The sequence below is a fragment of the Hyperolius riggenbachi genome, chromosome 9, assembly GCF_040937935.1.
Source record: "Hyperolius riggenbachi isolate aHypRig1 chromosome 9, aHypRig1.pri, whole genome shotgun sequence".
Taxonomy (NCBI): domain Eukaryota; kingdom Metazoa; phylum Chordata; class Amphibia; order Anura; family Hyperoliidae; genus Hyperolius; species Hyperolius riggenbachi.
This window is the reverse complement of record NC_090654.1, coordinates 4,176,591-4,202,205: the sequence shown is the minus strand read 5'-3', so window position 1 is coordinate 4,202,205 and position 25,615 is coordinate 4,176,591. Positions and strand designations below refer to the sequence as shown.

At 46.5% G+C, this 25,615-nt stretch overlaps 1 protein-coding gene across 1 annotated transcript in view; it reads right to left on the bottom strand.

Annotated features, from left to right (window-relative positions):
* Positions 1-20,625: 20,625 nt before the first annotated feature.
* LOC137531845 (haloacid dehalogenase-like hydrolase domain-containing 5) overlaps positions 20,626-25,615 on the bottom strand; it is a 34,170-nt gene continuing 29,180 nt past the window's right edge. The window contains exon 8 of the mRNA XM_068251821.1: positions 20,626-23,990. Within this exon, the coding sequence (XP_068107922.1) occupies positions 23,591-23,990 (400 nt within the window). The 3' untranslated portion in view covers positions 20,626-23,590. The remainder of the gene's footprint in view (positions 23,991-25,615) is intronic.

The window sequence follows — 25,615 nt, the reverse complement described above, 5'->3', positions numbered from 1 at the left end:
TCACTGAACAGAGCAGGTATACAGTGGCGGGTTCACAGAACAGGTATGCAGTGGCAGGTTCACTGAACACAACAGGTATGCAGTAGCGGGTTCACTAAACAGGTATACAGTGGCGGGTCCACTGAACACAACAGGTATGCAGTGGCGGGTTCACTGAACAGGTATGCAGTGGTGGGTTCACTGAACAGGTATGCAGTGGTGGGTTCACAGAACAGGTATGCAGTGGCAGGTTCACTGAACAGTACAGGTATGCAGTGGCGGGTTCACTGAACAGTACAGGTATGCAGTGGCGGGTTCACTGAACAGTACAGGTATACAGTGGCGGGTTCACTGAACACAACAGGTATGCAGTGGCGGGTTCACTAAACAGGTATACAGTGGCGGGTCCACTGAACAGCACAGGTATGCAGTGGTGGGTTCACAGCACAGGTATGCAGTGGTGGGTTCACAGCACAGGTATGCAGTGGTGGGTTCACAGCACAGGTATGCAGTGGTGGGTTCACAGCACAGGTATGCAGTGGTGGGTTCACAGCACAGGTATGCAGTGGTGGGTTCACAGCACAGGTATGCAGTGGTGGGTTCACAGCACAGGTATGCAGTGGTGGGTTCACTGAACAGGTATGCAGTGGTGGGTTCACAGCACAGGTATGCAGTGGTGGGTTCACTGAACAGGTATGCAGTGGTGGGTTCACAGCACAGGTATGCAGTGGTGGGTTCACAGCACAGGTATGCAGTGGTGGGTTCACAGCACAGGTATGCAGCCAGCCCAGGAGGAACAAGTTAAGCCTAACTAATCTTTCCCTGAGAGACAGTCTGCAGCAGCTCGCCCTACTCTCACTAATGCAGGCACACGAGTGACCGTAATGGCCGCCGCTGCCTGCTTTATATAAGGGGGGGTGGGGCTCCAGGGGCTAGTGTAGCCTAATTGGCTACACTGGGCCTGCTGACTGTGATGTAGAGGGTCAAAGTTGACCCTCATAGTGCATTGTGGGGCGAACCGAACTTCCGGAAACGTTCGCCTGCGGGAGGCGAACGCGAACCACCAAGGTTCGCCGGGAACCGTTCGCCGGCGAACCGTTCGGCCCATCTCTACAATAGAGCTCTTGCTAAGCCAACGCACAAAGGAGCAGATCTCTCTCTGTACAAGTCTCAGGCAAGGACGGAAAAACCTAAAATGGCGGCCGCTATTTATAGGGTAGGGGCTGGCCAGGGTCCCCCTCTGTGATTGGCTGCCGTCAGAGGGCCTGGGAGCCCTCTGATTGGCTCGAAGGACATCAATCTGGGCTATGGCGGTATTCGAGCTCGAATACCGTCGTTTGCTCGAATAGCTCGAATAGTGAATGGGCTATTCGAGTTTACTCGAATAGACTATTCGAATACCACCAGCTATTCGGAGCTCGAATAACTGAAAAAGAGCTCGAATATTCGAGCTCTGCTGAGCACCACTGATAATAATGTAAAAATGTCAAATATTCAATTCCTGTTATTTCATGCCCATGTTTGAACACACCTTTGTTAGCAGTGTGGTTGAATATGTTGCTATACTGTAAAGCTCTGTCCACAAGCTTGATGAATGTGACTGAGTTGTCCAATAAGGACTGCTTGTGCAGGGAATGCAACATTTGCACATCAGGGGCTGACATGGGCAGCACGGTGGCGTAGTGGTTAGCGCTCTCGCCTTGTAGCGCTGGGTCCCAGGTTCGAATCCCAGCCAGGTCAACATCTGCAAGGAGTTTGTATGTTCTCCCTGTATCGACTTGGGTTTCCTTCGGGCACTGCGGTTTCCTCAACCATTCCAAAAACATACAGATAAGTTAATTGGCTTCCCCCTAAATTGGCCCTAGAGTACGATACACACACTACATGATACATACATAGACATATGACTATGGTAGGGACTAGATTGTGAGCTCCTCTGATGGACAGTTAGTGACAAGACAATATACTCTGTACAGTGCTGCGGAAGATGTAGGCGCTAAAAATAAATAAATAATAATAATAATAATAATAATGTGCAAATGCTGGATTCCCAGCACAGGCAGTTGTTATTGGACGACTGGGGCAAGATTTATCCGCTGCTTGTCAAACTGGTGGATCACTTGGGTCGATTGGCTGAGTGGTTTTCTCCCCATGGCCATTTGTAGAGGTAGCCGGAGTGGGCGACTGACTGAGGTGTAGAGGTGGGTGAGCGTGGACACAGAGCAGTTACATATTACCTTCCAGGATCCACACACGCATCTATCTATCTTCCTCCAAGGCGTGTCGCATTGTTGACAGTGGCCACTGTGATGACATGCAGATATGACATCACGGGGGCCTGTTACAAATGCAATGGATGCCTAGGAGGGAGAAGATGGATGCAGTGTGCATCCCGGAAGGGGATATGTAATTGCTCTGTGCTCACGCTCACCTACTGCTACATCCTCCAGGAGCACCTATCCCTGGCTAACCTATACTGGGGGCTCCCATGCGTGGCTACATATACTGGGGGACTATCTGCCCTGGTTCTCCCCAGTATCCAGCCCCCACATAACATCACTCTTGTGGTGCTCTGTTGGCACCACCAGCCCTCCACCATATGACTAGAACAGGTTGATAACCTATAGTCTAGTTCCATCTCTGCCTTTCAATGTAAATACAGCCATATGGCAACAGTTGAAGCACCACGCGTGTCAAGTGGTGAAGTAACCTGGCAGCAGAGGACCACAACTTGTTGCACTGGAGCCTGGCTGTGGCCACGCTCAGATGTGAGACTCTGGGGGCAGAGAGGGGGTGCCTGTGAAGCGCTAGTACCAAGCACATGGGCTGTGCAGGTGCATCCACTGCCTGCCAGAAGCCTTTACAGTAGCATTATTATTATTATTTAGTATTTATATAGCGCTGACATCTTCCACAGCGCTGTACAGAGTATATAGTCTTGTCACTAACTGTCCCTCAGAGCAGCTCACAATCTAATCCCTACCATAGTCCTATGTCTATGTATCTATCGTGTAGTATATATGTATTGTAGTCTAGGCCCAATTTAGGGGGAAGCCAAATAACTTATCTGTATGTTTTTCGGATGTTGGAGGAAACCAGAGTGCCCGGAGGAAACCCACACAGACACGGGGAGAACATACAAACTCCTTGCAGATGTTTATCTGGCTGGGATTTCAACCAGGGACCCAGCGCTGCAAGGCGAGAGCTCCAACCACTATGCCACCGTGCTGCCCATGGTGGCGTAGTATGCATTGACATGTATGCTTTGCATTGGCATGTATTGGTGTGCACAACGCACTCAATATGCCTTTTCGACCTACACTGTAACCCTGTTCTCTGAATGAAAATAGCCCAGTGTCAAATTAGCCCAACTGGTGGGTGGAAAATAGTGTACTGTGTGTTTGACTATCAAGCAGGTGTTTGATTGAGAAACACATTTTACAAACATGCCACATATGTTACTTATCTTTGTAATTTGGGGCATATAATTACTGGTTTTTGAAAAATAATAATAAAAAAAAAAAATCTATAATCGTGTAAGATTATCATCCAATAGGTTCAAAATGTCAAGTTCCAGTTCTGAAGGTGAACCAGAAACTCTTGAAGATCTAGTAAATCTGGATGAGTCATACACTTCCAGTGAGTCTGAAGATTTTACACATGAGTAGTATCCACACAGAAGTGGAAGAAAGTTCTGATGAATGTTCCATCCTGGAAGAGGTATGTGTGATGGACAGGGCTGTGGAGTCGGTCCAAAAATCCTCCGACTCCTCAGTTTAGGATTCCACCAACTCCGACTCCTCTAATTTGCATATTACAATTTTTTTGATTAAAAGTATGTAACATGAAATTCGTCTCTTAACTGCCAACGCTTAGGAATTTTACAAGACAACTGAAGTGAGAAGGATATGTAGACTACTATATTTATTCCCTTTAGACTAAAACTAGTCCTTGGTAAGAGTACTTGTAAAAGGTACAAACCGGAACAAAGAACATCTATCAGGCCCTAGGCAATGTAAGTGTGGGTACATGTAAGAATGATGTGCAGGTACTCTGCAGGGGAATGAGGAGATTGTAAACAGACAACACCTCTGTGTTCAATGTGCACAGCATTCTCAGTGGATTCCCTGCAGCTCTGTGGGGAGTGCATATGTAGAGTATAGTACTACTGTGTAACAAAGTAAACCTGAGACAGATGAAATTAAAGTTTTTTATACATACCTGGGGATTCCTCCAGCCGCCTTCAGGATAATCAGTCCCCTCGTTGTCCTCCTCCACCACCTGGATCTTCTGCTATGAGTCCAGGTACTTGAGCCAGTCAGGCGTAGTGCGCATGCACACACTCCGCCGCCAGGAGCATACTACACTTGTGCAGCACTATTGCGCAGGTGCAGAATGTTCCTGGCTGTGGGAGCGGCATGCGGCCGGACAGCGCTGACTGGCTGAATTACCAGGACTCATAGCCGAAGATCCGGGTGGTGGAGGACAGCGAGGGACTGATTAGCCTGAAGGGGGCTGGAGGAAGCCCCAGGTATGTATAAAACTTTACTTTTCATCCGTCTCAGGTACCCTTTAATTTGTAGTCACCAAACCAAATTTTAACAACATATCAAATGATTTGATTTCATCAGCAAAGGGAGTGCATACATTTTTTTTCAGATTCTTTATTTATTCATAATGAAAAAAGGTTCATATACAAAAAATTCCCATACACTCTAAAATGAGTAATATATCCATCAATCATCTCTTAGGCTCAGTTGATAAACATAATCAATCTTCCTAACAATGTTCATTCATTATACAATATGCATATCCTCTCTGCATAACACTGTATACACCATTGCACTATATGGTGACAACTGCTCGATGTGTCACTGCTATGGTGCAATGTTCTCCTTATAAACTGTACCACGTGTAGGGTTACTTGCACTGTCGTCACTGGCCAGTATATTGTAATGTTTTCTATAAATTGTACTATGTGTAGTGCTACTTGAACTGTTGTCACTTGCCAATATGCTGTAATGTTTCGTTATAAATTGTACTATGTGTAGTGTTATTCGCACTGTTGTCATTGTCAATATGCCTGTGTCCACAAATAATTCCGAGGGCGGCGCCTGTCGCACTTGGCGAATAAAGTCATTCTGATTCTGATATCTACATTCCATTAATATCTAAATTCCAGTAAAACACCTCAATTCCATCCCATAAATATAAACTCTTTAATTAGTAGAGAGAAAAAAAGAGGAGAAAGCAAACTACCATACCTACCCAATCATTCACATCCCACTTCCATCCCCATTCACATTTATTCCCTCACACTTCACGACCCGGGTCCAGTTCCCCTTTTCACAGCGTGCTGTTATATTTCTACATTTGTATCCCTCCCTCTTGTCTGTGGTCACTGGGCTCCCATTATCCATTTATATTCATCTAATTTAATAAATTCTTCCCATTTATCCCATATAGCTTTAAACTGTTGTTCTTTACCTCTCAACATATAAGTCAATCCTTCCATGCGTTGTATATGGAGAATCTCTTGGAACCATTCAATTAAAGAGGGTGCTAGATGTGACTTCCAGTTTCTTCCAATCAATATTCTTGCTGCGTTAATCATATGGCAGTTTAAAGTTTTCCTATATTTATTAACACTATATTCATTATGGTGTATTAAAAAAGTGGCTGGTTCGTCTATTATTGTTGTATCTGTTATCTTAACTATATACTCTTTAACAGCTTTCCAGAAGCCTCTTATCCTTGAACAGTCCCAGAAGATATGGAAAAAAGTACCCTCCTCCTCCCCACATCTCCAACAAATCCCATCCACGTCCCCATCTATATATATAATAGACTAAGTGCCTCAACCTTCGAGCAAGAAGAAGTACTTTGCATGAGAAAATTTATGCGTCCTCAAACACCAAGTTTAAGGCCTCTTTTCCACGGACTGTTGAGCTGTGTGCTCAGCAAGCAGTTACCGGGCAGCAGCAAGCAGTTACCGGGCAGCAGCAAGCAGTTACCGGGCAGCAGCAAGCAGTTACCGGGCAGTAGTGAGCAGTTGTAAGAGTTTGAGAGGCATTTTAATGCCTATCAACTGTCCATGGAAAAGAGGCCTACCCTAGCAAGTCTGGCTTTGCAAATCTGGCTTAATTGGCTATTCATGAGGCAATGCTCATGCAAATTTGCTTTTGCGTGCCAAACTATGCAGGGTCAAAAAACCAATACCGCAAAGCGGTCGCCCTGCTACATGCCAGTGATGAGCGAAAATGCAAAAATTTGTTCGGACAATTTTTTGCCACATTTTCCATCTAATTTTTTCGCGTTAATTTTCGCCTAATGCCAGTCATTTTCACGTTACTTGCGTATTATTGCTGACATTTTCCGCATGAGGGCATTAGCGTCCGCATTCAGAGAAGTTTCTTGCGCATTATTGCGGACATTTTTCCGTATAAACGTCCGCATAGACTGAATTTCCATGTGGATTATTGTGGACATTTTTCCGCATAAGGGCATAAGCATCCGCCTACAATGAATTTTCGATGCTGGTCGAAAACGCAAATATTTCTGAAGATTTTCGTGAAAATTCGCCAAAAATGAAAATGGGATTTTTGATGCGAAACTGCTACATGCTACATTAGCACTATCCAGGAGCGCCACAGGGAGGATTCCCAATGCCCCCTTTTTATACAACCGGGGGGACCGCAGGGTCCCAGGCTCTCTCACTGCCTGGGAACCACAGCGGCACCCCGGAGGGGGAGGCTAGGTGGTGCAGGCGACCCCCCCCCCCAAGCGTGGCCAGCGCCGGGGAGAGACGTCCGAACCCACCTCCCAATATTAGAAACAGGCACTTACCTTAACGTCCATTGCGTTCTGCTACATGCGCATTAACTTGGGGGCACCACATGAGAAAGGAGTGAAGCATGGGTCACCCCGAGCTTTAGAGCTCAGGGCTGGCTCACATACAACACTCCGGGGGGGAACAAGCACAGACAACTAACTCCAGGGCTCACACCGCCGGAGCAAGCCATCCACCACCTGCCTCCAAAGGATACAAACTGCAAAAAATGCTTTCCATGAGAAAATTAATGCGCATGTAGCAGAACGCAATGGACGTTAAGGTAAGTGCCTGTTTTTAATATTGGGAGGTGGGTGCGGACGGCTCTCCCTGGCGCTGGCCACACTTGGGGGTGCCGCTGTGGTTCCTAGGCAGTGAGAGAGCCTGGGACCCTGCGGTCCCCCCGGTTGTATAAAAAGGGGGGCATTGGGAATCCTCCCCGTGGCGCTCCTGGATAGTGCTAATGTAGCATGAACTTATTCCCGCAGGGCGACCGCTTTGCAGTATTGGTTTTTTGACCCTGCATAGTTTGGCATGCGAAAGCAAATGCATATTTGCATGAGCATTGCCTCATGAATAGCCAATTAGGCCAGATTTGGAAAGCCAGACTTGCTAGGGTTAAACTTGGTGTTTGAGCACGCATACATTTTCTAATGGAAAGCCTAAAGGTGGGTACACACATCAGATAAAAGTCTTTGGAAAATGAAAGATCACAGACCAATGTTACCCCCTTCCATGTAGTATGAGAGCCATACCTACACAGTCTATTCTATTGAGCTGAACTCCCCATCAGATAAAATTTTTTGCAAGATGCTGTACACATGCAACAGATCAGTATCTGCAAAAGATCTGTTCCTGCAAAAAATCAGTTTCTGCAAAATGCATTCATAGTCTATGATATCTGCAGATCTCATGCTGGGCATACACGGTATGTTTTCTACCATGTAATCGAGCCGCTGATGGCTCGATTGATAATTTCCGACGTGCCCAATACCCCGCCACATCGATTCTGCGCTTGATACCGGTGGGCAGGACAAAAGAAGAAACGAGTGGAAAATAAGAAAGTGCTCGCGGGAACTGATCCGGGCGCCCGCGGGGACGAGCGGGAATCGAGCCAGCGACTCGATTACACGGTAGAAAACGTACCATGTATGCCCAGCATAATACACACCTTGACGGACATTCATCTGCAGATCACACAATCATCTGCAGATCCAAAGATCCATCCTGGTTGATCTGATCTGCAGATGATTGTCCGTTAAACAAGGTGTGTATGAGATCTGCAGATATAGCCTATGAATGTATTTTGCAGGAACAGATCTTTTGCAGATACTGATCTGTTGCATGTGTACAGCATCTGTGTGTGCAGCATCTTGCAAAGATTTCTGTCTGATGGGGAGTTCAGCTCCATAGAATAGACTGTGTAGGTGTGGCTCTCATACTACATGGAAGGTGGTAAGATTTCTGTCTGATGGGGAGTGCAGCTCCATAGAATAGACTGTGTAGGTGTGGCTCTCATACTACATGGAAGGGGGTAAGATTTCTGTCTGATGGGGAGTTCAGCTCCATAGAATAGACTGTGTAGGTGTGGCTCTCATACTACATGGAAGGGGGTAAGATTTCTGTCTGATGGGGAGTGCAGCTCCATAGAATAGACTGTGTAGGTGTGGCTCTCATACTACATGGAAGGTGGTAAGATTTCTGTCTGATGGGGAGTTCAGCTCCATAGAATAGACTGTGTAGGTATGGCTCTGATACTACATGGAAGGGGGTAACATTGGTCTGTGATCTTTCATTTTCCAAAGACTTTTATCTGATGTGTGTACCCACCTTTATTCTTCTTGCTTCAAGGATGAGGCACGTACTCTATTAGATAGATAGAAGATGCGGCATATGCTACGACGCGGGTATATCTTATTTAGCTTAGTTGGTGTCATGTACCATCTCGAGAGTACCTTATAACCAGATTCCTGCATCCTTGCTGAGATTGAAGTTCTATATGATAGCTCTAATATTTTCCTCCACTGCTCATCTGAAAAAGAGCAATTCAGGTCTATTTGCCATCTTTGTCTCAATTGGATCGTCTGATCTTCTTTATTCAATAATTCTCTATAAATTTTTGTCATCACCTTTTTAACTCTCTGCATTGATCCACACATCTGTTCCATTTTTGTGAGATTTCTGGAGAACTCACCCTTCTTCCCCTTTGACACCACAAAATGATGGAACTGCATCAGTTTCCACCAATTTAAATTAAGGGATGGGAATTCTTCCCCTACTTCTTTTAGTGTTTTCCAATCCTCTCCTTTCAATAATGCCCCCGCTCTAATTCCAAGTCTATCCCTACCTTCTATTCCCCCTGTCTTATCACATCCTAACTTAAAGTCTGGGTTATCTATAATTGGCATAAGTGGGGAAGGGGTGGGGGCGAAAAGATTTTTATCTCTAAACTTGTTGAATGTCTTTATTGTATGGTTCACCAATAAACTCGCCGGATGTTGACTCTTATAGGGAGAGGTGTACCATAATATGTTATATAGTGGGAATTCTACCATATTTTGTTCAATATCTATCCATCTCCTCTCTTCAGGGTTCCCATGCCAATCGACTGCTCTTGCCAAGACCGCTGCATTATAATATAAATATGGGTCTGGGACCGCCAGGCCTCCCTTATTCTTAGGTTGAGTTATTCTAATAAATTTTTGTCTTGGTGGTTTATCCATCCAAATAAATCTTGTAAATTCCCTTCTCATATCCATAAAATACTTCATAGGTATAGGGATGGGTAGTGTTTGAAACACATATAGGAGTCTTGGCATAACGTTCATCTTTAATATATTAATTCTTCCAAGCATTGATAGTTTAATCTTTCGCCATCTTAACAGATCTTTTCTTATATCGGTCAGCAAAGAGCAGTAGTTTAGCTGGTATATTTTTTGAATCTCACCTGAAATTTTTACTCCCAGATATATAAATGCCTCCCCCACCCATTTAAATGGAAAATTTACTTTTATATTATCAATTTCTGTCGATGGTAAATTGATCCCCGTAGCCTGGCATTTTTCCCAATTTATTCTGAAGTTTGAGATTTCTCCATATCTCCCAAACTCTAACATTAGATTTGGAAGCGAGATGTGTGGATTTCGTAAATAAAATAATAAATCATCCGCATAAGCTGCTACCTGATGTTCTTTTTCTCCCACCTTTACCCCCATTATATCCCTATTATTCCTAATTGAATTCAAAAATGGCTCCAAGACAATTGCAAAAATCATTGGTGACAGTGGGCATCCCTGGCGTGTCCCATTATGGATCGTTAAGGGCTCCGAGAGGACCCCATTAATCCTCACCCTAGCTGACAATCCCCCATACAGGGCAAGGATCCAAGTCCTCATGCTCTCCCCCAGGCCAATATGCATCAATGTCGCTTTCAAAAATTCCCAGCTGATCCTGTCAAATGCCTTTTCTGCATCTGTTGATAGCAACATGACAGGGTCAGCTGAGGTCCCAACCCACTGCGCAAGATCCAACGTTCTAATGGTATTATCGCGCGCCTCTCTATTTGGCACAAACCCTACCTGGTCCGCATGTATAATCCTATGCTGCCAGGGAGACATTCTGCTTGCCAATATCTTTAGATCCACGTTTAGCAAAGATATTGACCTGAAGCTACAGCACAAGGAGGGATCCTTAGGCCCGGTTCACATTAGCGGTTGTTTGCCAAACGGACCGGATGACCTGACCGGATCCGGATCGGAACCGTACGGTTCTGATCCGGATCCGATCCGGATCCGGTCAGGTTGCATCAGGTGTCCATCAGGATGCGATCCGGATCAGTTTGGCAAAAGTTCGTTAAAAACAAAAAAAAAGTTGGGGTCTGGGAGGTCAGCAGAAGGGGGACCTGTGGAATCAGGCCCTCTGCTGTTTAGCACTCACCTCCACCTCCGACATGCTGCCAACATCTCCGGATCCAGCTGTGCTGCTCCACTCCAAAATGCTTGCCCATGTGTCCCCATCCAATATCGCCGCAACAATCCCCATAGGAAGTGGGGTAGAACATCCGGATTTCTCAGCCAGTGTGTTGTGCGCTCTCCGGTTCCCATTGGTTTGTATTGGCCGGATGGTGCAGTCCGGCTCCGACCCGGATACGGCTGCCGGAGGAGCCGGATGAAAAAATAGCGCATGTTGGAACGGAGGCCGGAGTCCGGATCCGGCCCGGATCCGGTCCGGCTCCGGTTTGGCAGAACGGACGCATGTGAACGGACGCATAGGCTTTCATTGCTATGCCGTGCATCCGTTCCGCAAGCGGTGCGGCTCCGGCACGGCGATTCCGGAGGGCCACCGCAAGTGTGAACCGGGCCTTACCCTGCTTATGTATCACCGCTATATGCGATTCCAGAGAATCTCTACCCCACTTACTCTGTCTTCCTCCCTGCTCAACCAGTGAATTTAACGCCCTTATGGTGGCCACTAATGATCCAACCTTTTTCATCCAATCTTACCAGATCTATGTAGTATAAGGGTAAATTGAGTGAATATACTGAATGGATACTTCAGGCAGTTACCTTATATTACATAGAAATGGTAAGATTGGATGAAAAAGATTGGATCATTAGTGGTCACCTTAGCCAATGAGGCTCTAGTTCCTTACTAAACTGTTTATAGTATTCCAGGAAGAAACCATCTGGCCCAGGAGCTTTCCCATTCGCCATACTCTGTATGGCCGTTCTTAATTCCCTAGCCGTGATGGGCGCCTCCATTTTATCTATCTCACTTTGATCTATTTTTTTCAAGCCTGAGCTTTCTAAATACCGCGTTAGTTCTTCTTCACTAGGTTTCTTTGTTTTTAAGTTGTATAATTTTTCATAGAATTGCCTAAATACTTCAGCCTGGGCTTCACTACTGTGATGTTTTATTCCCTTAGGATCACATATATATGGGACATAATTTGCTGTCTGTTGATCTTTTAAGGCTCTAGCCAGCATCTTACCCGCTTTATCTCCATGCTCATAGAAATGTCTTCTACATCTCTGTGCTGCATAGCGTGCCTTTACAAACATCATTAATCTCTCTCTCTCTCTCCACCATCAGGTTGCCCAAAGTCTCAGGAGTCTGCATATTTTTATGCTCTCCCTCTAAAATAGTTATTTTATGTATACTTTCCAACATATCTCTCTCCCGTTCCCGCTTCACTCTACTACCCTCTTGAATTAATATCCCACGGATCACACACTTATGTGCCTCCCATATAACTGTAGGGGAGGAGTCTTCCACATTATTGAAATCAAAATACTCCTATTTCTCTTATAATTCTTTTAGCCGTTTCCTCCCTTCCCAGCAAGGATACATTAAGTCTCCAGTTACTGCCTCTTTTTTTCCAACCTGTGTTTCCCATTTCAAGAAACACCGGGGCGTGGTCCGAAAGGTAGTTACTCCTATTGCTGAGTCTATTCTCTCAGAGAGCAAGTTATGTGAGACCAAAAAATAGTCCAATCGTGAGTAATTACCATGTGAGTTCGAGTAGAAGGTGTAGTCTCTCTCTTTTGGGTGCTGAACGCGCCATATATCTATCAGTTGAGATTTAATTAGTCTCTGTCTTCCCCTGCGTACAGCCGCCAAAGAGAGACTAGACCTTCCAGTGGACGTATCAACCCCAGGGTCAAGAGTAAAGTTAAGGTCCCCCGCTATAATCTTAGAGCCCTCTGCAAACCCATCCAATGCTTCCAGAGCTCTGTCCATGAACAAAATTTGAGCCATATTCGGGGCATAGATATTCCCCAACGTTAATTTCTGGGAGTTAAAACTTCCCTTAATATATAATATTCTGCCCTCCCCATCCACATAGCTTTCAATGTTTTCAATTCTTACTGATTTGGCGATCAAAATTGCTACTCCCTTCGTCTTAGAATCCTGGGAGTTGCTATAATAGATATATGGGTATCTTTTATCAGTCAGTCTAGGATGCACCTGGCCCCTTAGATGTGTCTCCTGGATAAATGCGATATGTATGTGGGCTTTATGGAGATACTGCATCAGCATCGTTCTCTTTTCGGGAACGTTTAGGCCACAGACATTTAGGGATATCATCTTAAGTTGGCTCATTTATCGCACCATGGATCATCAGAGATAGTGCAAGCATTGGGGGCTGGATCTCATTAATCGTGTACACATACCAAAACATACCCAAACCCCATTCACTCCTCTTCACATTCATTCCAGGTATTGGCAAAAGCCAAACAACCATTCCAAGTTGATCACATCCACTCTGTCCCCTATGAGGACACTTGAGACCATATTTCTCCATAGGAGGACATCCTTGTCCTCCCAAAAAACCCATTTTCATGGTTTCTGAGGGTAGAAGTGTACCCACGATTCGGCCACCCGTTCACCCCACCAGACCCGCTCCTCCAGCTCACTCCCCGCTCTTTCTCATCTCCCCCCCGCCCAACGAACTCCCCCCACCACTCCCCAAGGGAGGGGGACTGTGGGAAAAGAGGGGGGGTGCGCCCCCCACGGCCCCCCCGGGGGCCGCCCGGCATCCGGGGGGGGCCCCGGGGGGAGCCCACCCCCCCCACCCCACACAGAACACCAAGAGATCACCTCTATCACAAAAATCATCCTCTCACATATCCCTCCAAATTGTGAATATATTATTGTCCATTAACCATACATGTGAGAAAAATCCTTATTAACACTTATCAAGCATATACGTGCATATATTATCATATCATCTTTCCCCTCATCTCTTTCCCAGCCTATCCCCCCCATCCTCCCCTCCCCCCCCCCCCCCCCCCCCATCTAAGTGCACTTATTTTATATCTATGTGATATTTTTATCTATATTCATTTATTAAAAATATTATTTCACCCTTCAATATTCCTCTCTTAATACCATATTTTCATCCTAGTTCCGTGTATATAATATATTCAATTTGACTCACATTAATAGCTATATCATACACTAAGTTCACCCCTATTCATTTCAAACCTATTCATCTCAACCTAATCTCAGTGCACTAATTTTATATCTCTGCGTCATTTCTATCCAAATTCGCTTAATAAATTTATGCTATCAATATTAGTTCACTATACAATATTCCTCTCTTGGTACCACATATTCATCATATTTCCGTGCACATAATACCTATACATTAGCCCAAACACAAAAAAAGAGAGGGAAAAAAAAGAAAAACAACAACCAACAAAACAAGAAAAAAAAAAAGAGAGATAATCCCCCACTTTAAAAGTCTCCAGGTGTCCCCCTCCTCCTATCCAAAAATATATCCTCCGGGTTCCAATCGGGCAGTTCTATTGCCGGCAACTCAATTATCCAAATCATCTCTGGCAGATCAGATGGATGGTTTAACATAAAAAACACAGGTCCCTTACGTGTTATCAGTGAAAAGGGAAACCCCCATCTGTATGTCACTTCAGCTTTTTGCAGTGCCTGTAGAAGCGGGCGCAGTGCCCTTCGCTGCCTCAGCGTAATTGGGGACAAGTCCTGGAACAGAACTAATGCTTTACCATCATGCAGGAACTGTATCTGTTTGCGTGATGCAGCCATAATGCTTTCCTTATCTGAGTAATAGTGCAGGCGACATATCACATCTCTCGGTTGATCAACGTTCCTAGATGGCGGTTTTAAAGCTCTATGTACTCTGTCCATCAAAACTTGCTGCTCAGGTCCCCTTCCTAGGGCACTATTAATTACTTTCTGTAAAGTGTCAGCCAGTAAGTCGGGGCCCACCGACTCAGTTAGTCCCCTGACTCTAATATTAGTTCTGCGGGATCTGTTTTGTAAGTCCTCCACTTGCGTACAGAATGTCCCTGTTAATATTTGTTGCTTCACTCTCTCCCTCCGGATATCCGCAACCTCCTCCTGTATCTTTTTAAAGTCCTTTTCCATCTGTGTTGCCTTGTTCTTAATCTCCTCCACCTCTATTCTGATAGCTTGGACCTCCTGCATAGTAGCAGCGAGTATCCTGTCCATTGCTTCCGTTAGGTCCTGCTTTGTGGGAAGATTTTTTAAATATGTCCACACCTCCTCCAAGCTGTGCCCCTCTCTATCTGCCGCTGTAGTTTTTGGAGAGCCCCCCGCCTGCTGGATCTTTTTCTCTGACATTTTAGCTGGATTAACTGCTGGGCCGGGGGAGAAGAACTCAGCCGCTGAGTGCTGCGTACCTTTGGCTGTGCTCGCTGTCTGCTGAGGCGAGGCCGGGGCAGCGTTCTCCACACCCTTCTTCCTGTTCTTTCCTGCTATCAGCTGCTCAGTTTAGCAGGGCGGGTCTCTCAAATCCTCCTCCAAAGGCAAGGGCATCGGCGGCACCAGCGGGTAGTCGCCCAGAGGGTCCACCTCACACACGCCGGGTCCCAGGGGCATACGGAGCGGATGCAGAGGGCAGAGGCATCGGCAGTACAGGCGGTAAGCCGTCCAGGGATCCACCTCACGCCAGCATTCACACGCTGCCACGGAGGACGCGGACCAGTGGGCCTACGTCATGACGCTCACTCCTCCCCTCCTGAGATAAATGTTTCTTAAAGAGGAACTGTAGTGAAAACAATGAATTAAATTGCTTTTTAGTTAGCGTTTGCACATTTTAAAAGTCTCTCCTCACCCTGATCCATCCTGTCCCTGAATTCCAGTTATCTAGGTGGGTCCAGTGATTAGTCCCACAAGCCCTAATGATAGTTGCAGGTTTTGCCATCAATCCTTGTGAGTAAACACTGTGTACGTATTTACACAAGGTGTACAGACATACTGTTTGGCTCCCGGTCACCCTTTGGGTTTATTTTTTTCCAATTCCTGGAGGTATCACAGATCTATCCAGCAACCGTACCAACAAGTGATGGTACTAACCGCCACAGAAAATCAGTGATCATCTCTCCAGCTAAAACTGTAATAAACCAATACTAAAAACCAGACAGAATGTCTATCTCTCCACGCTCTGCCCCCCTATAAGGGAAATCACTGCTGCTTCTACATGTACAGGCCAGAAGTCTGTTTCTAGGGGTTGTTTAGAATTTGTATCAAAAAAGAAAAAACAAAAAAGCATGATTACCTTCCGTCCAAACCATCGCTGGTTTATTGCATCACTGGTAAGAAACTAGTGGTGGGAGAGGAGAACAACCTAAGTGTACCTTATGGTAGTGCAGCAGGCTGTGGAGGAGGTGTGGGATGCTGGTGGGTCAAGCGACGGCCGTTTTGAGTCTCTCCAGACGCTTGGTCACGCTGCATTCCACTAAAAGAGCGTCCTGTGTACCTGCGGTAAACCCCACCCTACACGTGACGTCACTCAGCGCTCGTGATTGGAGCTGGCTTTCACGGGGGGAGGGGGGTGGGGTAAGGAAGACACGTCCATGTATGAGTAGGTTGGTAAAGAACACACAGTTTATGATAAAGCATCAGACTGAATGTTTATGTCCTATTCTGCCCATGTAGACGTTTTTATACAGTACAAACGAGTGATAAGTGATTATACAGAGGGAGTAGTGTGTGCCCCTCCCCCTGCATCATCCCATGCTCCAGCTGTGGCATCACAGCCCCTCCCTCTACATCATGTCCCCTCCCCCCCACATTATCCCATACTCCAGATGTGGCCTCACAAGTGATTTATACAGAGGGAGTAGTGTGTGCCCCTCCCCCTGCATCATGTCCCATCCCCCCGCATTATCCCATACTCCAGATGTGGCCTCACCAGTGATTATACAGAGGGAGTAGTGTGTGCCCATCCCCCTGCATCATGCCCCCTCCCCCTGCATCATGTCCCCTCCCCCTGCATCATCCCATACTCCAGATGTGGCCTCACAAGTGATTTATACAGAGGGAGTAGTGTGTGCCCCTCCCCCTGCATTATCCCATGCTCCAGATGTGGCCTCACAAGTGATTATACAGAGGGAGTAGTGTGTGCCCCTCCCCCTGCATCATGTCCCCTCCCCCTGCATCATCCCATACTCCAGATGTGGCCTCACAAGTGATTTATACAGAGGGGAGTAGTGTGTGCCCCTCCCCCTGCATCATGTCTCCTCCCCCTGCATCATGTCTCCTCCCCCTGCATTATCCCATACTCCAGATGTGGCCTCACAAGTGATTATACAGAGGGAGTAGTGTGTGCCCCTCCCCCTGCATCATGTCCCCTCCCCCTGCATCATGTCCCCTCCCCCTGCATCATCCCATACTCTAGATGTGACCTCACAAGTGATTTATAAAGAGGGGAGTAGTGTGTGCCCCTCCCCCTGCATCATGTCCCCTCCCCCTGCATCATGTCCCCTCCCCCTGCATCATCCCATACTCTAGATGTGGCCTCACAAGTGATTTATACAGAGGGGAGTAGTGTGTGCCCCTCCCCCTGCATCATGTCTCCTCCCCCTGCATCATGTCTCCTCCCCCTGCATTATCCCATACTCCAGATGTGGCCTCACAAGTGATTATACAGAGGGAGTAGTGTGTGCCCCTCCCCCTGCATCATGTCCCCTCCCCCTGCATCATGTCCCCTCCCCCTGCATCATCCCATACTCTAGATGTGACCTCACAAGTGATTTATAAAGAGGGGAGTAGTGTGTGCCCCTCCCCCTGCATCATGTCCCCTCCCCCTGCATCATGTCCCCTCCCCCTGCATCATCCCATACTCTAGATGTGGCCTCACAAGTGATTTATACAGAGGGGAGTAGTGTGTGCCCCTCCCCCTGCATCATGTCTCCTCCCCCTGCATCATGTCTCCTCCCCCTGCATTATCCCATACTCCAGATGTGGCCTCACAAGTGATTATACAGAGGGAGTAGTGTGTGCCCCTCCCCCTGCATCATGTCCCCTCCCCCTGCATCATCCCATACTCTAGATGTGACCTCACAAGTGATTTATAAAGAGGGGAGTAGTGTGTGCCCCTCCCCCTGCATCATGTCCCCTCCCCCTGCATCATGTCCCCTCCCCCTGCATCATCCCATACTCTAGATGTGGCCTCACAAGTGATTTATACAGAGGGGAGTAGTGTGTGCCCCTCCCCCTGCATCATGTCTCCTCCCCCTGCATCATGTCTCCTCCCCCTGCATTATCCCATACTCCAGATGTGGCCTCACAAGTGATTATACAGAGGGAGTAGTGTGTGCCCCTCCCCCTGCATCATGTCCCCTCCCCCTGCATCATGTCCCCTCCCCCTGCATCATCCCATACTCTAGATGTGACCTCACAAGTGATTTATAAAGAGGGGAGTAGTGTGTGCCCCTCCCCCTGCATCATGTCCCCTCCCCCTGCATCATGTCCCCTCCCCCTGCATCATCCCATACTCTAGATGTGGCCTCACAAGTGATTTATACAGAGGGGAGTAGTGTGTGCCCCTCCCCCTGCATCATGTCTCCTCCCCCTGCATCATGTCTCCTCCCCCTGCATTATCCCATACTCCAGATGTGGCCTCACAAGTGATTATACAGAGGGAGTAGTGTGTGCCCCTCCCCCTGCATCATGTCCCCTCCCCCTGCATCATCCCATACTCTAGATGTGACCTCACAAGTGATTTATAAAGAGGGGAGTAGTATACTAGCAGCTCGAGATATTGTATTTCCCAGTTTACGCATACCAGAGGAGTTGTTGATTTGATTTAATTTTGTTTTGCTTAACCACTTGCCGACCGCACACTCATACCGTGCGGCGGCAAAGTGGTAGCTAGAGGACCAGCGACGCAGATCTGCGTCGCCAGGTGCCTCCCTAATTAATCAGGAAAAGCCACTCGCGCGAGCGGCCGTTTCCTGTTAGATCACGGAGCGAGTCTCCGTGAATAGCCTGCGAGCCGCTGATTGCGGCTCGCAGACTAAATGTAAACGTAGGATACATATGTCTCCTTTGTTTACATTGTACGGCGCTGCTACGCAGCAGCGCCATAAGGCAGATCGGCGATCCCCAGCCAGGGATTGCCGCCGTGTGACAGCCTGTCACTGGCTGCACAGCACGGACCACCACGGGGGAAGGTAGGAGAGGGGGGGGGGAATTTCGCTGTGGAGGGGGGCTTTGAGGTGCAACCCCCCCCCACAAACCTCAGGCAGGAGCGATCAGACCCCCCTGCACATCATCCCCATGGGGGGGGGGGGGGAAGGGGAGCGATCTGGTCGCTCTGCCTGCACCCTGATCTGTGCTGGGGGCTGCAGAGCCTACCCAGCACAGATCACTAAAAACAGCGCTGGTCCTTAAAGAGACTCCGTAACAAAAATTGCATCCTGTTTTTTATCATCCTACATGTTCCAAAAGCTATTCTAATGTGTTCTGGCTTACTGCAGCACTTTCTACTATGACAGTCTCTGTAATAAATCAATGTATCTTTCCCCTGTCAGACTTGTCGGCCTGTGTCTGGAAGGCTGCCAAGTTCTTCAGTGTTGTGGTTCTGCTATGAACTCCCCTTTATGCACACTGCCTGTGTGTTATTTAGATAAGAGAGAAGCTGCTCTAATCAGCTGGATAAATCGTCCTCTGAGCTGGCTGGGCTTTCACATACTGAGGAATTACAAACAAGGGCAAAGCTGTTTGCAGGAAGAAAAGAGCAGCCTGAAACTTCAGTGCATGGGGGAAAGAAACACACAAATGATCTCTTGAGATTTAAAAGGAAGGGTGTATACAGCCTGCTTGTGTATGAATGTATTTTCTATGTGTGGACATACTGTACATCAACCTACTTCCTGTTTTGGTGGCCATTTTGTTTGTTTACAAACAAACTTTTTAAAACTGTTTTTAACCACTTTTAATGCGGCGAGGAGCGGCGAAATTGTGACAGAGGGTAATAGGAGATGTCCCCTAACGCACTGGTATGTTTACTTTTGTGCGATTTTAACAATACAGATTCTCTTTAAGGGGGGGGGGTCATCAAGTGGTTAAAGGACAACTAAAGCAAAAAGTATATGGAGGCTGCCATATTTATTTCCGGTTAAACAATACCAGTTGCTTGGCTGTCCTGCTGATCCATTTGGCTGCAGTAGTGTCTGAATCACACTTAAAAACAAGCATGCAGATAATCTTGTCAGATTTGAAAGAAACGTCAAACACACCTGATCTGCTGGATGCTTGTTCAGGGGCTATAGCTTAAAGTATTAGAGGCAGAGGATTAGCAGGACTGCCAGGCAACTGGTATTGCTTAAAGAGGAACTACAGCATAAACAAACATACTAGCATTAAGCTACATTAGTTATTTTAATTAAAATCGATATCTCTTGCCCGTTTTAAAAACAGGGTTGGTAAATGTTTGTGATTTCATGGGGGCAGCCATCTTTTCCATGGTGACAGTTCCAACTGTCCTGTGTCCTGATCACCCCTCCCAGCTGCGCACACTAGGCTTCAAATCTCAAATTCACAATTAAAAAAATAAAAAAAAATTTGCGCCAAAACAGCACAACGAGTACAACAACATCAGAAACCCCATCATGCTTTGCACAGCTGTGCAGCTAAAAATGAGGCTTGTATAAGAGAAACAAAGTTCTGATGCTGTGAAACTGTTAAACACCAGGCCTTTTCAGTGCTGCCAAGTCGATTTTTAGTCTGGAGGTTCACTTTAAGGAAATATGGCAGCCTCCAAATCCCTCCCACCACAGTTGTCCTTTACCATGTGTCATCAACCAGTATGTCCACATCCTATTCAGAGTCAGATGTTCCCAGCTGTATGCCATTTATCTTCCATGTTGCTCTGCCACTTGCACATCCAAGGTGCATAACTTTACATGGATCTACTTCACATTGCATCAGCCACCTGTCTGCCCCTATAGCCATGCTGCAGGTATCCTGATATTTTGTGTTCTATAGGATTAGCATGCTGTCACACCAGATGAGACGAGACAAGTGGCGTTATAAATCACATTTAATAAAACCGTAAGAGGGAAACCATCTGTAACAGTCTTAAATTAAGAACGTTTCCAACTAGAATGTACACAACGATAAAAGGCAAACATTAAATAGGCACAAACATTTGTGTAACATGCAGAATTCAAGTCACAAACTGGGCAATGGGAGCCCTGCAGCTGTCAATCAAACCATAGAAAATGTCTCAGTACAGACTAAAATGCCCCTGGAAAAATACTGGAAATGTTCCGAAGTAATATAAAAAGATATATTTATATATTTTTCTCTTCTAAATATTGCACTGAAACATAGTTGCAAAGACAAAACCTTATTTTTACCATCCCAGAAGGAAGAGAGAACCGTCTGCAGCATAAGCATCCTGGGCCCGCCGGGTCTGTACGAGAGAAGGGGTGGGAGAGAGCTCCTAGCAGGTGATCTCTCACCCCCGGGGGGGGGGTGTCAGACCTTAACAGCTGATCTCTGCCCATGAGGGAGGAGTTACACTGTAGTGGGAGGGGTGGAGGGGATGGATCAGCCCGTAGCAGCTGATCTCTAGCCCCGGAGAGGGGAGCGATGTAGTAGGAGGGGTCAGCTCACAGCTAATGATCTCTCGCCCCTGAGGAAGGAACGCTGTAGGAGGAGGAGTCAGCTCATACCTAAACTTACACCCCTGAGGAAGGAGTGATGCTGAAGTGGGAGGTGAAGGGTACAGCCTGTACCAGCTGATCTCTAGCCTCTGAGGGAGGCATAACTGTAGTGGGAGGGGTAGAGGGGTGGGGCAGCCCATAGCAGCTGATCTCTCGCCCCTGAGGAAGGAACGCTGTAGGAGGAGGAGTCAGCTCATACCTGATCTCACACCTCTGAGGAAGGAGTGATGCTGAAGTGGGAGGTGAAGGGTACAGCCTGTACCAGCTGATCTCTAGCCTCTGAGGGAGGAGTAACACTGTAGTGGGAGGGGTAGAGGGGTGGGGCAGCCCATAGCAGCTGATCTCTCGCCCCTGAGGAAGGATGCTGTAGTAAAGGTCCTGCTGCTCCTGCCCCTTCCTCCACTCATACATTAGAGCCCCCAGTTATTGCCAGTCACCTGATATCCAGCATCTGTGATAGGAGGGCGTGCTGCCATGGTGACCACACTAGATTCTGAAACATGCACCAAAAAGTCACCAAAATCTGGTCGCTGTGCAGCGCCTCCTTTGCCTGTACAGCGGAACTGCAGGAAGACTAAATACACTAACTGGAGATGGCCAATGACTTGCTAATAGTCCAGACATGCAATTTATGCAGCTTGGAATCTGGCCAATCAGCAGGTGCTGCATTCTATTGCTCCTATTCCAAGCTGCATTGTATTCACTTCAGTTACACTATAATGCAAACTAAGTGTTTATAATTACCCTGGTCTTTTAGACTCTTCAGACTACATCTTCTGCCCGGCCCCCTGTCCATGTCACATTCCTAGCTGAGACTGGGGGCGAGTGGGACCCCGATGCTACAGGTAGCGTCTAAGACAAGGCGACGGGATCTACCATGGAGTTTAAGCGGACAGGAAACGCCGGTACTGTCATAAACAACCGCTTCTATCCATCCCTTTTGAGCCACGTTATCCTTGACTGCTGGAAATTACACGTTTCCAACCCCAAAGCGTCCGTCTGAACCAGCCCTAAGGCTAGGACCTCCCCCAAGCATCCGCCTAAACAAGCACTAAGGCTAGGACCTCCCCCAAGCATCCGCCTGAACAAACCCTAAGGCTAGGACCTCCCCCAAGCATCCGTCTGAACTAGTCCTGAGGCTAAGACCTCCCCCAAGCATCTGTCTGAAGAAGCCCTAAAGCTAGGGGCGCACTAGAGCGCTATCAGTAGGGTTTATGCTTTCTAGGAATCGATAAAGCACTTGGTTACCGAAAGGTTATGGGAGCGAGCCCACAGCAGTGTTATGGCAGAAATCACTAGGGGTTTTGGAACCTCCAGGAATCACTGGGCATTGGCATTAGTACGCCCCTAGCCTAACTTTCTTTCACTGCAGGTTTATTATAAATGTGCATCCCAGCAGATATCATTAGCAAGTCACTGACCATCTCTTATCTAATCACCGCCAGGAAGCTCTCCGGACCAAAAATCTTAAACATGTAGGAAGGTCGTCACTCCTGAATCAGGTCCATTTTTATTCAGTGCTGCCAGAGCTCCAGGATTCTAGACATCACTTTACCTCCTCCCTGGGGAGAGCGTAACGCATGGATATATAAATACAGGGAATAGTCAATGCAGCACAGCAGCAATAGTATAATAGCCAATTGAGGTACAACAATGCTATGAAGCACTGGAATTTCCCAGCATTGAATAATGACGGACATTTCTGGAGTGCCGACCTTTCTACATATCCATTGCCGGTTCTGGTGCAGCACCAATTATTGGGCAGCACCATACGGTGTTCATTGCTTCAACCAGCAGCACCAGGAGACTGCCCAACCCTGCAATTCTACTTCATGTAGGTCTTTAGTCTGCTGGCAGTTCCACCAGTTCCCGCTCACTGTATGTGGGCGACTGGACTGTTTAGTAGGCAGCAGGTGAGTGATGTGTCTATAAAATACAAGTCACAAATCATAAAGAATGAAGGGAAAAAAAAAAAAATCAAATGTAAAACAGTCACAAACATGGAGAGGATACGGGAGAAAAAAAAAAGTTCTTCAGCTTGGCAAACTTCAATATTAAAATAAAATGAAAGCCCCACCTGCCATCCGTCAGGCCTGGCTAAATATAAAACAAATATCTTTTCCTAAAACACTTAAAAAACACTCAAAAGTCTTTGGGATAAAAGGATTAGAAAGAAGTAAAAGCGGAGAGAAAGATGTGGGTGACGACAGTAAAGTGCAGCAAAACTGACAGACATGAAGGGGTGAGACAAGTGGGATGGTATTATCCTGACAGAGGACACACACACACACACACACACACACACACACACACATATATTATAGCTCTAGGGAGTCCTATTTTCAATGCCAGGCAGAAACTTCTCCAGCTGGAATATCAGATCCACAGCAGCATCCACATCGGGGACGATATGGTCGGGTTCCACCAGGGCAGGGTCGAACCTGAAATCCCGATGACCATGAAATACTGTCTCGGTGACGGACTGCGTGGCGTCGGCAGGCACTTCGGTGTGAGGGTTGTAGATCCCGGTGCAGACCAGGACAGACTTGCACTGAGTGGCACTGGGACAGGACATCTCGCTCTCCCACCCCGCAGCCACTTCCTGAGAAACAGTAGCAACCCCGGAACCGGCACGCACCAGAGCTGTAGAGTTGTTCGTAGAGTCCGTCTCCTGAAGGTAGCGGTTGTAGAGGTTAGCACCATAAATGTCAGTCATTAGGTTGTCCCTGTGAAATGTGAGAAAACACATTATAGTTTACATTCTAAAGGATACACGCAGCGAAAATAAACTAATGAAATAAACAATTGTATCTAACTTCCTTCTCCTAAAAATAGCTTTTTAAGATATTGCAGTTTTATTTTAGGTTTAAATCTACTTTTTAAGTTTTTACTGTTTTTGCTCAATGACGCATTCATTGAAGTATGCCAGAGCTAAAATCTATGAACTATTGTCCCTTTTTATCTCTTTACTGTTCTCAGAAGCCATTTTCTGCTAGGAAAGTGTTTTATAGTTGGAATTTCTTATCAGTGAGGGTCACACTGTAGTCACTTCCTGTCTGAGTCAGGACTGAGTCACCCACTTACATAACTGATATTTAACTCTTTCAGGCAGAGAAAGAAAAAAAAAAGAAACCTAGCATAGAATTGTGTGCTAGGCACTGTACATACCCATGTCACATGTCACTTCGGGTGTTCTTTAAACCATGCACCAGTCCCATTCACAGCACTTGTACTACAAACCTTAAGGTGCGTACACACATGCGACTATAGTCGTTTGTAACGATCGTTCCCCGATCTTTACCAACGACGATTGTTACAAAAAACGAACCACCGACTATTAAGGCAAACGACGAACGAGCCAAATCGCTACAAAAGAAAGTTCTGTCTCGGCGGATTTTAACCAACGACGATCGTTTGCAAAAGTATTACATCGTTGGAAACGGTCGTTCGTACTAGGCTTGCCATGCGCATTTCACTATTTCTCTGTGAAACTTCTCATTTTTATGCGCAAGCGCAATAGTTGCTTTACGTGATATAACGTTAACGATCAGATCGTTACACACCTTTTAAAACTATCTTTACTTAGGTCGTTCTTTCATCAATTAAAAGTTCGTTCGTCGTTCTCAACGAACGATCGTTGTCGCATGTGTGTATGTAGCATTACTTTAGGGTCTACTTTGCCTTTTCTCTCCCTTCGCCTGCAGCCACCTTCTCATTTCAACATGAGGCATGATCAAACATATGCAAAATTCTTGCGAGTTGAATTTGAACCTGGGTTTAAAGTGATTGGTCTATTAACAAGCTGCATACGTTAGCATCATTTCAGATGAACTTGCTAGGTTGATCATCCCCATTCAGCATTCGCTTTCTCACCATTTGCACTTTGTTGAATAGTGCCGTTTTCGTTCCCTTGCACACCATTTTTCACACTAGCATTTTGTGCACCACACTGTGCAATCACCTGTTTGAGGGGAGCACCTGTGACTTTTAAACACTTCGGACAGGTAATGACTGCCTTTATTACAACTTAGTAAGTCACCGTGCTGCTGGACATCGGCATATTCATATCATTATGCACTATTGATAAGAGGTCCTTAGATTTATTAAGTGTGACTTCCCAAATCAGCACTGGTCATGGTTTTGATCATACTGGCAGAAACTTTTGATACATACAGGTTGTAGCTTTATCTAGCTGTACAATCTTGGGCAGGTCTGTGATGTATTTAGCCTGATCCTCTGTATATCTGCTATAGTCACTTTTGTTGTGCTTGTGTTCTATGACGCATGTGTGATTCCCCCCCTGGTTGTCCTTATGTTTTTAATGGTTTTTAGATTGTTTATGGTGCATTAA